Source organism: Anarrhichthys ocellatus, unplaced genomic scaffold (genome assembly GCF_004355925.1).
Source record: "Anarrhichthys ocellatus isolate YVR2014 unplaced genomic scaffold, GSC_Weel_1.0 scaffold202, whole genome shotgun sequence".
In the NCBI taxonomy this organism is placed as follows: Eukaryota; Metazoa; Chordata; class Actinopteri; order Perciformes; family Anarhichadidae; genus Anarrhichthys; species Anarrhichthys ocellatus.
Genome location: NW_022280232.1, coordinates 94,889 through 109,176, shown reverse-complemented (window position 1 = coordinate 109,176; position 14,288 = coordinate 94,889). Strand labels below are relative to the sequence as shown.

The following is a 14,288-nucleotide window of genomic DNA, read 5'->3' as shown; positions in this document are numbered from 1 at the left end:
TATATTATGTCTTTATATTACATATATTATGTCTTTATATCACATATGTTTTGTCAGCATATCAGCATATCCTCAGCATATCGTCCACATCATTCATTATGATTTCTTACTAAAAGTTACTTCTCATCTTTTGTTCGTTTTCATACTAATGTCCTGCAACACTCTGAATATGTCGAGAGTATATAGAGTCTTTTCAAAATAAACAATAATTACGTCATTCAACTTGACGGGTCAGAGACGGCGATTCGCTGGATGAGGATCAGTGAGTTCATGATTCAGTCATTCACTTGAGCACAAAGTTGTTCGTAGATGAAGCTTCTTAGTTTTGCTCTCAAACGTTAAAATGTACAAAGCGTTGTTCCAGAGGAGCCTCTGGGTCCACCAGAGGGGGATAATTACTGGTTGTTTTCAGTTCACATGATACATCTCACAACGTTAATAAATAATAAATATAAATGTCATTCAGCCTTCAATGAAACATGTTTTCATCTAACAGAAAAGAGAAGAACTGACCTGCAGGTTAGCACAGGTAGAGAACAAACAGGCGCTGTCCAGGGGTTTGATGGCGTCGCCGTGTAGAGAGGGGGCGGGTTTAGAGATGATTGGTGGCCGGGCGGGGGGGAAGAAGGTAGATGATGGCTCGGTCACCAGAAGAGTTCCTCCCTCTGCCCCGTAACCAAACGACTGGATGGCGTTTTCTGTGGAACAAGAGAGAAACATGAGGAAGACAACTCATCTCACTTCCTGTCATTTACTGGAGGAGTAATCTCTATCTGAAGCACTTTATCACACGTTAAAAAGGGTTTTCTGTTCATCGTCTTATGTGTCTTCTACTCCCATTCAAACGTTTCATGCTGCTCACAGAATAGGTGAGCAAAGATCAATCTAAAATACGTCCAAATATGTGGAATGTCTGCTGGACGTCCTCAGGTCTGTTTTTATCTGTAACAGGGAGTCAAAGGGACTCACCGTCTAAAGCAACTTATATTTCATCCTTACTGACCGCCAGAGGCAGAGCTTCACACCGGATATCTACCAGTCTTTAAATCAACAGTCACGTGTGACCTCGGATTGGATTGGTTTCGGTGTTATCCCTGAGATCACTCTTTTTCATCTTCTCGCTTACTCAGGCTAACTACCATGGTTGCATTTGCTTAAGCTACATTTGTCTACGATTAAAGATTCTTGGAGCTCGTCGCTTGTAGCCAAACTGTCCCTCTTATGAGAAGCATCAATCGGTGAGATCGATTAACATCGTTTCCATAACATTAGAGTTACTGTTTGTTCGTTTTCTACGGTTGGCAGAGCGCTTTAGCTCGAGCTAATTGAGTGGCGTGCTAACGAGAGCGTGTCTGCTCGCCGTTGGCTAGATTAAAGACGTACCGCGTCAGTGAGAGAGAGTTCCTGCTCAGGTTAACTTGTTAGAATAAGTTGATATTGAGATTGTGTACATTTACTTTAGCAGAGTGTCCTCCCTCAGGTTAACTTGGTGAAACACCGATATTTACAGGGACCATCCGAGTGAAGACAGCATCCTCGCTCCCCTCTCACCGGAACTTATACCCGGCTGAGGTCTTCCGGGGTCACACGTGACTTTGTTGATATAAAGGCTCGACCTGCGTGTGAGGGTATCCAGTGTGAAGCTCTGCCTTCAGCGGTCATCCAGGATTCATAGAACCGTAGTTACATCCGTAACTTTAGCTTTAAAAGAATAATAATAATAATAATAAATCAATTTTATATAGCGCTTTTCAAGATACCCAAAGACGCTTTACAAGGCAGAGACAAACAGAACAAACAAACAAACAAAAAAAAACTAATAAACTAAAAAAGAATGACTGGAGAAGCTATGCTGAATGGGTCATGTAAAGGAGGGTAGGGTGCAGGGGTTAGCAGGTGAAGGCGAGTTTGAAGAGGTGGGTTTTGAGGGCTTGTTTGAATGATGATAGGGAGGGAGCCTCACGGATGTGGATGGGGAGGGCGTTCCAGAGGGGAGGTGCAGCAGCTGAGAAGGCCCTGTCACCCCAGGTCCGGCGCTTGGTTCTGATGGTCTTCAGAGTGTTTGCACCGGCGGATCTGAGGCAACGGGTTTGGGCGTGGAGGGGGAGGAGGTCTGAAAGGTAGGGAGGGGCCAGGTTGTTTAGGGCTTTGTAGGTGGTGAGTAGTATTTTGAAGTCGAGTCTGTATTTGACCAGGAGCCAGTGGAGGTCGTGAAGGACCTGGGTGATGTGTTCATAGCGGCGGGTGGAAGTGAGCAGTCGCGCGGCAGAGTTCTGAACATATTGGAGTTTATTGAGGACTTTGTTGGCAGAACCATAGAGGATGCTGTTGCAGTAGTCGAGTCTGGAGGTTATGAGGGCATGGATGAGAATTTCGGTGGCGGCAGAGGACAGGGAGGGTCGGAGGCGTGCAATGTTCCTGAGGTGAAAGAAGGCAGTCTTGGTGATGTGGTTGGCGTGGGGTAGAAAAGAGAGGGTGGGGTCGAGGATGATACCAAGGTTGCGGACCTGGGTGGAGGGGGTGACAATGGAGCCATCAATGTTTAGGGAGAAGGGCTGGGCTGAACGGGTGAGGGAGTTAGGGCCGATGATGAGTATTTCAGATTTGTTGCAGTTGAGTTTGAGAAAGTTCTGTTGCATCCATGATTTTATATCAGTGAGACAGGTGGTGAGAGTGGAGTGGGTGACGGAGGTGATGGTCTTGGTGGAGAAGTAGAGTTGGGTGTCGTCAGCTTAGCAGTGAAAGTTGAGACCATGACGACGGATGATTTGTCCAAGGGGAAGGATGTAAATGATGAAGAGGAGGGGACCAAGCACGGAACCTTGGGGGACACCGTGGGTGACTGGGGAGGTAGAGGATTTACAGTTGTTTATTGCAATGAATTGATGTCGGTCTGAGAGATATGAGGTGAACCAGGAGAGGGCAGTGCCAGTTATGCCAAGGGAGTACTGGAGACGTGAGAGGAGGATGGAGTGGTTGATAGTGTCGAAGGTGGCGCTGAGGTCAAGGAGGATGAGGATGGTGAGGAAGCCAGAGTCAGCAGAGAGAAGTATGTCATTTGTGACTTTCAGTAGGGCGGTTTCAGTGCTGTGTTTTGAACGGAAGCCGGATTGGAAGGGTTCGTAGAGATTATGGAGATTGAGGTGGGACTTGAGTTGTGATGCAACAGCTCTCTCAAGGACTTTGGACAGAATAAATATCCTGAACAATAAAACACTGCACATATTAATGTTGGGAAACAGAAAGTATATAATAAACATGTTAAAATGTGTTGAAGATCTACAGTATTGAGATATTTAGAGTTTGAGTATTTTATATTTGTTATTTCTGGCCAAAGAGAAGATCTGAATCTGTAGGTGAACTCAACTTTTCTCTCCAATGTGACCCGACTAGCGATGACTTCATGAGTCTATATCTGTCGCACACAGCGAGGACTCACTGAGGCAGGTGTTGTGAGTGAAGTCCCGGTGGAAGGCGTCACACCGGCCCTCCTGATTGGCCGTTCCCCTGCAGGTGCACCACAGGCTCATGGTGATGTTGGACGGACTGCTGTCGCTGTAGTTGGGCGTCACGTCAGAGCCTGAGATAGAAAGAGAGAGAGGGAGTTCATGAAGGGGAGGAATGGGAAGTAGGAGGCAGATTAGTCAGGAAGAAAGCGAAAGAGGATTTTGGAAAATTGGGATTTGAATCAGTGTATGATTTCCAGCGAGGAAGTGAGTCACCTGCAGTGTTTCTCCAACAAAAGGCGACTGTAAATCCTCTCAAAATAACAACCGTAAAGGAAAAAGAAGACTGAGGTTTGGTGGAATTATCAGAACACAAAAGTCCCCTTTGTTCCTAAAATATGATGAAATATGCTCATTAAACAGGAAACAGGGTTTACAGCCACGTCCTAATAAACAATAACACAATAAATAAAATGAGAAGTCACCGATGAGGCCAACGTAGGACATCAGGCAGCCGTGATAGTTATCGTGAGGACAGCTGGTGACGCTGTGAGACGTCATCTGGCAGTTCATGTGGAAGTCAGCGAGCCGAGACCTGAAGAAGAAGAAGATGAAGAAAAAGAAGAAGAAGAAGAAAAAGAAGAAGAAGAAGAAGAAGAAGAAGAAGAAGAGGATGTAAAGGAAGAAGAAGATGAAGAAAAAGAAGAAGAAGAAGAAGAAGAGGATTTAAAGGAAGAAGATGATGAAGAAAAAGAAGATGAAGAAGAAAAAGAAGAAGAAGAAGCAGAAGAAGAGGAAGAAAAAGAAAAAGAAGATGAAGAAGAAGAAGAGGATTGTTACGTTCCCCTTTTAGGCATCTAAGGGATGCGGGGAGTAACGGTGTTAATTTACCCGGGGGAAGAGAGAGCGAGAGCACTGCGAAGGGTTTTAACAAAGGATAGTTTATTGGAAATAAGCCCGCGGCAAAAGAAAACTACCCTCTGATAGTCAGAGGGCGACTCAAAGTGATAATGACACCAACACGATGGCGACAACAGCCCACACGGCTGTACCCGGAGGGATCCACGGCACCACTCTCTGCGGCTTGGTTGCGGCTTCTGCCCCAGAAGAAAGCTGTCCTTCCGGAGCTCCTCTCCTTTTAACCACGTCTCCGATCATTGATTGGGCGCAGCTGGCCTCTAGTAATGGGCGGCACCCGAGAGGACACTGCGTGTAATCAGAGAGAGCACAACAACAACACACGGCACGTAACAAGGATGTAAAGGAAGAAGAAGATGAAGAAAAAGAAGAAGCAGAAGAAGAAGCAGAAGAAGAAGAAGAAGAAAAATAAAAAGAAGATGAAGAAGAAGAAGAGGATGTAAAGGAAGAAGAAGATTAAGAAAAAGAAGATGAAAAAGAAGAAGAAGAAAAAGAAGAAGAGGATGTAAAGGAAGAAGATGAAGAAAAAGAAGAAGAAGCAGAAGCAGAAGAAGAAGAATAAGAAGAAGCAGAAGAAGAAGAAGAAGAAGCAGAAGAAGAAGAAAAAGAAAAAGAGGATGAAGAAGAAGAGGATGTAAAGGAAGAAGAAGATGAAGAAAAAGAAGATGAAGAAGAAGAAGAAGAAAAAGAAGAAGAAGAGGATGTAAAGGAAGAAGAAGCAGAAGAAGAAGCAGAAGAAGAAGAAAAAGAAAGAGGATGAGGAAGAAGAAGAGGATGTAAAGGAAGAAGAAGATGAAGAAAAAGAAGATGAAGAAGAAGAAGAAGAAGAGGATGCAAAGGAAGAAGAGGATGTAAAGGAAGAAGAAGATGAAGAAGAAGATGAAGAAAAAGAAGAAGAAGAAGAAGAAGAAGCAGAAGAAGAAGAAGAAGAAGAAGAACAAGAAGCAGAAGAAGAAGAAGAAGACTGTTACAGAGACGACTAGGAGGAGGAAGGTGAAGGACGTCGTATGGTCCGATCAGCAGGGTGTTGAGAACATGTCATCATCTGTGTGTGTGTGTGTGTGTGTGTGTGTGTGTGTGTGTGTGTGAGTGAATGTGTGTGAATGCATGACACAAACACAACTCACACACGGGTCACTGAGAAAGTGTTTGTGTTCTCTCGTCTGTCAGCTGCAGGAAATGATGTAGTTTGACAGATCTGAGTGCTGTGCTTTTGACTTTCACACAGAGGTCACTGTGTGTGTGTGTGAGTGTGTGTGAGTGCGTGTGTGTGAGTGCGTCTCACTGTGTGTGTGTTGTCCTGCTCAAGTAACCCTGCCAACGTTGTCAGCTCGAGACAAAAGACACAACCATAGTCCACGCTGACACACACACACTTTCCTCCAGTCTCGTTCTCACTTTCTGTCTCTGTGTGAGAGACACACACACACTCTCTCTCTCTCTCTCTCTCACACACACACACACACACACACACACACACACACACCTCCACCCGTCAGGATCTTGAATCCATCAACCATGAATCTATAAAAGATATGAACAAGACATTATCTCTTTATATCATTATGTATCTTTATATTATTATTATATGGAATGATATTATGAAGGTACATAATCCCATCTTCTCTTTGTGTTTATGTATCACAGAGTCAGACCCAGGTCCTACAGCAGGGGTCCCCAACTGGCGGAACGCGGTCCGGATCCGGACCCAGACGCAGTTGCATCCGGACCCAGGACCTAAAATCGATAGCTCGGAATCATACATATTAGGCAGCGAGATTGTACCTGAACCGGCGCATCTTATTTAGCTGTTACGGCACTTGTTCGGCGGTGCAGGACACACCGACCAATGCGTAAATCACATCACGTGATACAGCTCAGCCAATCAAATGTGAGTATTCTGACAAGTTTCCTGACTTGAGTGAGATGAGATGTACACACACCGTGACACACGGGGCTGAGACGAGGAAATAGAAACAAGAGCAGGAAAATTGCGCTAATCAGAGATTATCTCACATGACGTTCTCCAAAAAGAGGAACGTGTTCAGAGAGAATATAATTCATAAGCAAGAATGAACAGACTCTTATATGTTAATTCTTCCCACAGGCAGTTAAAACCAGCGTGTCTCATATGTTCAGAAATCGTAACTATTGATAAAAGCGGCAAATGAAGCGCACTACAAGACAAAGCACAACTCTTTGAACAAACGTTCCCACTCACATCTAAATGAAGACACAGAAAATAAACCTAAGAGCCAAATATGATCAGAATCCTAACTCATGAGTTCACTGTTCAGTGATGTTCACAGAGAGAATAGAGCTGAAACAAGTGTTAATAACCACAGATAAAGTCCATGCTCACTGATTTATCTTTTTAGATGATGAGAAAAATATAATATTGTGGCTTTTTGATTGACATCACTTCACACCTGAATGAACTGAATTTAAAGCTGCAAAACAATTCAGTGAAATAAATTTTTCTAAAATGAATTACTTTATTTTAAGATGCACATTAAAAAGCTTTCTTTATGTCCAGACCTTATTGTACTTGAAATGAGAAGAACATTTATTTATGTATTTCTATGTATTATTTATAATCCATCCAGTTAAATGTGAAAACTGAGAAAAATAATTGTTAAAATATATGTGCGGAATCAGGCTAAAGGGACACAAAAGCGTATACTTATAGTTTAAAGGATGAAATCTATTAATCATTTTAAAAGCAAGTGTGTATTACATAAGGATGAAGTGATTTAACAAATGTAAACTGATAATAATAATGTATGTGTAGAAACCTGAGTAAAGTGAAGTCTGTGTGTGTAGTAAGAGCTGATGTAAGGGGAACTGGGTGGGGGCCTTAACATCTGAGGTCATAACAGATGTTGGGTGTGTATGCACAGATGTAACCGGACACACACTCGGAGAATTGAGGAAGAAAGAGCACACACACAGGAAAGTTTGGGTGGTTTCCGAACCCATATATGAAATCAATGATGTCATGATAATCATGTGCCGAGTTAGGGAGTGTTGGGGAGTGGGGGGAGAGACAGCCCAAAAGTGTTATAAAAAGAGAGACTTGCAAACAGCAAGGCGGGATTCATCGCGGGAGCCAGCCAAGTGCTCCACGGAGAAACACTGGATCTCGTTCGACAGCAGCATCGGAGGACTTCGTCTCTGTTCACGGAAAGGAGACAGCCGTTCGTGAACGAAGATCCAAAGACGGAGATTTTCCTCTCCCCCCTGTTTGACATTAACAACCGGACAACGGATAGACACGGCCGCCCTAAAGACTTTGTACTGAGCCTGAAGGATCACTGAACGGACTTCGTTGGCCGCGCAGGAGGAGCCGAAGGTTCGGCCGGAACTTTGCTTCTGAAAACCCCCAAAAGGATTTATCACATCGTCAATCCGGCTCCGCCGAGCCGCCTCGGCATCGAAAATTAATGAGTATTATCTAAGAAGAAATTGTAAATGAATCGAATTGAGTATAGTATTATTTTATGTGAGCTGTTGCTGTGCCCCTGCTAAATATATCCTGCAATAAATATCTAATCTGCATTTAAAGTAAATTTCTCAAGAGAATTCATTTGCTTAGGTAGTAAAAGTTCCTCGTGGCAGTAAAAGGTTAAATCTAATGTATGTTTAACAACAGAGTTCTGAATGGTTATCCTAATGACCGGTCCACTTAACAGCCCCTTACGGTTTTAGTAAATTCCTAGCCATTAAAATCTAACCTGGCAATTTACCAAGAGCCTGGATCCAGAAGAGGAAAGCTGCCATAACTGACGCGACTGGTAAAAGCGCCCGGCCAGGGTGGCCCCTCGGCTGAGTGTACGTTACCGGAGGAAGCAGGGTAGACGTAGGAGTAACGGTAGTGAGCAGAGCCAGGCGAGTTTCCTCACAGAACACCAGCTCGCCAATCTTTTAATAGAGAGCTGAGTAAGTAGTTAGCCCCGTATCGGGCCCGTAAAACCCCCGGATCTAACACGTGGTGCCCGAACTTGACGGAAAAGGAGTACATTGAGTCCAAGAAGAATCCCGGCGGCCGAGAGAGGCTGCTGTGTAAAACTGTGAGACTTGTGTAAAAAGTAATCCTGCCCAAGCCTCAGTGAAGTTCGACTGCGAGACATCCGACGCATCGAAGCTGTGTGTGGTAGATACAAGCCAGCACAGGAGAAGCCGCAGACGTCGGCGGAGCATCGACCAGACTCATCCGACACTGCAGAGGGGCCAGAGCCTGATCCCATCCCTTACTCAACGGCCAACGAGAGGCTTTGGGAGGAAGGCAACTCGAGACAACAAAGACAAAGACAAAGTCCAAGATGGAAGAGCAGCCGAACGGACCAGGCGGTTCAGGAACCAGCCCGGAGCCGGGGGCGACCCCTCGGATCGAGCCAGCGGACCAGCCACCGGACGGCAGCGGCGACCAGGAGGAGGACGAGCAAGAAGACACCGGATAAAGACACAGAAGAAGGCAACGTCCGGCATCAGGTCATCCTGCTTGGGAGAGGATGGGCCACCTGGGACGACTCCGTCCAACAACACCTACTCGAGCTTCATCCAGAAGAGGATAGGGCGTCGGTTGGAGGACAAGTAGAACGGCAGTGCAATCCGACTCCGACCCATCTCCACACCGGACCCGAAAAAGGAGGCAGAGGAACGGGGGAGCTATCGAGATTCGACACCTGGTCCTTCGAGCCAAAACTTGAGACCTCCGCAGGCCCACTCGAGCGAAGAGAGAACCACGAGAAGGAAAGAGGCACAAGCCGTCGTCTCCCGCGCAGTAGCGGTGCAGACCGAAGTGGAAACCCACGTGCCAAGAAGACCAGAGACCTTGAACGGGGCCAGAAGCCCTACGGCGAGTGAAGGCCTGCAGACAATGTCCTACAGGGATGCAGGAGGTGGGATATGCAAAGAGGGGATTTCTCTCCGGATAAAAGGAGGTGTTACAATGGAGAGAACTAAAGAGAGATTGCGTGGTCTGCCTGCTGCCGACCACCCTTGCAGTTCAATGGGAGGGACCCGGAAACCAGAAACCGCTTCGTAATACCGGGAAAAGAAAAGAGTTTAAAAACATGCACCATAAGCCGGTGAAGGTTATGGATGCATATATATGCGGCATGTGCCATGTGGAGACGTTACCCAGGTTAACCATCATCACCCAGTGGGATCTACGAGGAACAAAGCTGGACCTTGGGGATTGTGTCTGCCAATGGGACGGACATCGGCTGCACCTCTGTGGCTCATGCACCCTTCTCCAGAGAAGCGGAAAACTGGTGCAGGCTGGTACCGCAGAGGGATGGCAGGTGAGAAAGTTCCTTGAGCCCCTACAGACCTTGGTACCAGCCTCGTGGGAAGACGGGGGTGCGGAGGCTCCTGCTGAAACAGTTCATGAGGAGCCCGGGGTACCCTCTGCACCATCTCTCGACCCATCGAACGGGGAACCGCTGGAGGCAAGCGGGAGCCAGAGAGCTGGGCCTAGGGGAACTTGGAGAGAGTCGGTGTGGAGGAATTGGCCATACAGCCCAGCCCAGGCAGAGGTCACCTACCCACCACTGGCTGCAGTGCAGATCCCTTCAGCCTTCAGGATTTATTGTGACCCTGACGAACCAGGGTATACCTCAGTGGCAGCAAGCTTACCAGACTGCCGCAGAGACATGGCAGTAAGGCAGGGCTGGATGGGACCCTGGGAGCTTATCTCCTGGAACAGGTTGATCAAGGAAGTCTTCTGTGATTCCGCCGCGGTGCCAAAAGAGGAAGGAGCCCGAGGCATGAATCTTCATTATAAAATCACAAACCTGGATACCTTCGGACACACAGGAGCCAGGGCAAAAGAAAAAAGTAAGATCTTTACAGTCACCCCAGAGGGGTGGCGCAGAGACGGAACCATGCAAATACCAGGCTCGTGGGTGACTAGAGCGGCTACGCCCACCTGGCCGGACCAAACAATGCGCGTGATGGTGACGGTGAGGACCGTGATGGTCCCCTTCGTCAGCGTATACTCCATCGGGGTTGGTCTGACCAGATCGGAGGAGGCCACGGAGGAGGCCACGCCTTCATCATGGTCCTGGTCTGTGGTGTGTCCCAGTCTTCCTCATGGTCCTGGTCTGTAGTGTGTCCCAGTCTTCCTCAGGGTCCTGATCTGTGGTGTGTCCCAGTCTTCCTCAGGGTCCTGGTCTGTGGTGTGTCCCAGTCTTACTCAGGGTCCTGGTCTGTGGTGTGTCCCAGTCTTCCTCATGGTCCTGGTCTGTGGTGTGTCCCAGTCTTCCTCACGGTCCTGGTCTTTGGTGTGTCCCAGTCTTCCTCTGGGTCCTGGTCTGTGGTGTGTCTCAGTCTTCCTCAGGGTCCTGGTCTGTGGTGTGTCCCAGTCTTCCTGATGGTCCTGGTATGTGGTGTGTCCCAGTCTTCCTCATGGTCCTGGTCTGTGGTGTGTCTCAGTCTTCCTCAGGGTCCTGGTCTGTGGTGTGTCCCAGTCTTCCTCAGGGTCCTGGTCTGTGGTGTGTCCCAGTCTTCCTCATGGTCCTGGTCTGTTGATGCTGACGATCTGATCTCCAACACGATGAATTGTTCTAAAAGACAAACATGTCCTGACGGAGGGAACGGTGCCGACCACACATATGATCGATATAAACTGTGATATAAACATCGATATATTATAAATAAACATCTAATCATCTATATAATCGTCTCTAAAAACATGTATATAAACATAAACATCTTTATGTTTCACATGTGATGATTTCCTTTGTTCAGGATCAGAATATTAAAAGGCAAACGGCCTCATTACTGAAACATATATATATATATATAGGTTGTATATATATAAGATGTATATATATATAAGATATATATATATATATAGATATATATTATGTACGACCGACACATACAATTATCTCCAACAGTCAGACCAGATATTATGCTTTATTATCGCCTCTATTCATGTGTGTGTGTGTGTGTGTGTGTGTGTGTGTGTGTGTGTGTGTGTGAGACAAGAGTGAAGGATGGTGACGGAGTGTAGGAGGGGTTCTGGACCCAGGGGGGAGAAGGAAGTGACTCCACACGAACACAGCTGTTCACTGCTTGCTGCCTGGTTCTTGTGTTAAAAATGTTGCTTAATAATAAAAATAAACAAAACTGCGTTAACGCGCGATAATATAATTGTCGGCGTTAATTAATTAATGCGTTAACGCGATAATAATGCGTTAACTTGCCCAGCACTAATATATATGTATATATATATATACACAGTATGTATATGTATATTAAAGATGATTACTGCATGCTGTGCCTACAAACATGTGCTTATAACTTATAATATGCTATAAACTACACTGTACTGTTTAAAAGCACTGTATGATTAATGGTTAATGTTATTAACTTGTTCTTCCTGGAGGTGAGAACATGAACATGAACACATTGATCTTTAAAACAGAACTGAAAGAGTCTTTACAGCTTCATAACGTTTGACTTTACATCTCTGAAGACAGAGAGGACACTGGATCAGTTCTAAAGACACATGTCCACCTTTATCTCTGGATGCGTAGACATGAAACTGATCTCAGAAAACATTTCCAGAAGCAACCGATCGATCTTCACCTCGGCCTCAGAATAAAAGAGGAAGATGTTTCCCTTTGATTCTAACCAGCCTCCTCTGAACAACGAACATCATGTCTCCTCTCACTTCACTCTCACTGTGAAGACGTTGAGCTCTCGTGGAGATCTGGTGTGATCATGGTAACTTTAAAGAAGACCATTAAACCAGCTGTTCTCGTCTGGGCGTTAAAGATTCAGAGTTCAAGATGAAGTCCAGCTGTGAAGTCCTCTAAACTATGTTAGACTCTCAACAGAGGCTTAGAGCTGCATCCTCTCTAGTGTCCACCAGGGGGTGACTCCTCTGGTTGTATAGAAGTCTATGAGAAAATGACTCTACTTCTCTCTTGATTTATTACCTCAGTAAACATTGTAAACATGAGTTTATGGTCTCAATCTCTAGTTTCAAGTCTTCTTCAATACAGCATGATGTTCATTTAGTAACTTATGGTCCATTTAGAGTCAAACAGACCATAAAGCAGGGTATGCTTTAGGGCGGGGTTACACGGCGATTGACAGGTCGACCCCAGAGCGTTGTCCGGTCTGGGATGGTGTCCACGTTTTCGTCTTACAACTTTAACCCTTTCACAGTGTTTTCACTTCATCAAAATTAACTGTAACATTTTTGTCCTAAAAATGTTTTATTCAGCTTCTGGGTGGACTTAGCTCCGCCCTCTAGTGTCACTTCTGGTTGCAAAAACCTAGATGGTGATGACCAAAAATTAAGATGCTGACAATCAAAGCCAAGATGGCGACAGACAAAAACCAAGATGGTGATGATCAAAAACTAAGATGGCGACGATCAAAGCCAAGATGGCCACAGCCAAAAACCAAGATGGCGACGACAAAAAACCAAGATGGCGACGATCAAAACCAAGATGGCAACGACAAAAAAACAAGATGGCAATGACCAACATGGCGAAGTCAAAGCTTCAAAAAGAAGTCCACACAACAGCGGGTGACATCTGTGGTCTCATAAACACGCTGCATGAGGAGAAGTGACTTTGCTCCGTTATTTGATGCGTTGGGAGAGAAAAGGAGTTGTTACAGGAGTGAAACAATAAATCTACCTCCTGGATTTATTGAAGCCGACTTCACTGCATCCTGACGTGTTTGTGGAGATGAACGCTCTCCAGAGTTTAGATGTTTGTTCTCTTTGATTCATCACCGATCATGTGACACCGTCTCGCTGCCTTCTGCTCACTGTGAGGAAGTAGGTCTGTGTTTGGTGATTAGCTGCTTCGTTTTGTCTCCATGTTCTCTTTAATTAACAGTCCCTGAGTGGGACTATACTCATTTACATATCTACATATTTGCATAGCTTATGAGGATGAGGAGAGAGAGAGAGAGGGACTCCACATCATCCTCAGGGTTCACCTCACAGACATCTCATCTCTCCTGTGAGGCGACGGGACACCTGGAGGAAATTAGATGAATCAGAGAGTGTTTGTGTTTGTGTGAACTCACAGAGACAGGAAGTGAGAGCTTGTGTTTGCCTCCTGTTGTGTTTTGCCGGCATCCTCTGTGACCTCCAGAGAAAGAGAAGCATCTCTTTCCATCAGGCCACCAGCTCACTTCACTGACCGGCTAATGGAGCGGCGCCCCTGCCAGATTGGCTTCAAACGCCACTCAGCTGTTTGGAGAAGCAGTTTAGCTCCAGACGCCTCGACGCACCGCCGAGTGTGTTTGCATTCATACAACCGTCATTAGGGGGGTGTTCTCAGTGTGATGGGGCTCATGAGGAACCTGATACTCAGAGAGACTCACATCCAGAGGGGTCATGAGGAACCTGATACTCAGAGAGACCCACATCCAGAGGGGTCATGAGGAACCTGATACTCAAAAAGACCCACATCCACGAGATGAGTCCTGTTGGATACACAGAGACCCACACCCAGAGGGGTCATGAGGAACCTGATACTCAGAGAGACCCACATCCAGAGGGGTCATGAGGAACCTGATACTCAGAAAGACCCACATCCACTAGATGAGTCCTGATGGATACACAGAGAGACCTACAACCTCCAACACTGAAGAACTTCAGTCGACTGTTCTTTGTGTGAAAGCATCAGTTTATATATATATTTATATATATATGTATATATGCTCGTAGTAACTCGTAGTGAGATAGTAACTCGTAGTGAGATAGTAACTCTTAGTGAGATAGTAACTCTTAGTGAGATAGTAGATCGTAGTGAGATAGTAGCTCGTAGTGAGATAGTAGCTCGTAGTGAGATAGTAACTCATAGTGTGATAGCAACTCTTAGTGAGATAGTAACTTGTGGTGAGATAGTAACTCTTAGTGAGATAGTAACTCTTCGTGATAGTAAC

General features: G+C 45.7%; 1 protein-coding gene across 1 annotated transcript in view; it reads right to left on the bottom strand.

Moving 5' to 3' along the window:
- LOC116400771 (GDNF family receptor alpha-2-like) overlaps nt 1-14,288 on the bottom strand; it is a 54,646-nt gene that overhangs the window by 13,782 nt on the left and 26,576 nt on the right. The window contains exons 6-8 of the mRNA XM_031878789.1: nt 3,932-4,041; nt 3,440-3,580; nt 514-698 (exon numbers count right to left, since the gene is read on the bottom strand). Coding sequence (XP_031734649.1) covers nt 514-698; nt 3,440-3,580; nt 3,932-4,041 — 436 coding nt within the window. The remainder of the gene's footprint in view (nt 1-513; nt 699-3,439; nt 3,581-3,931; nt 4,042-14,288) is intronic.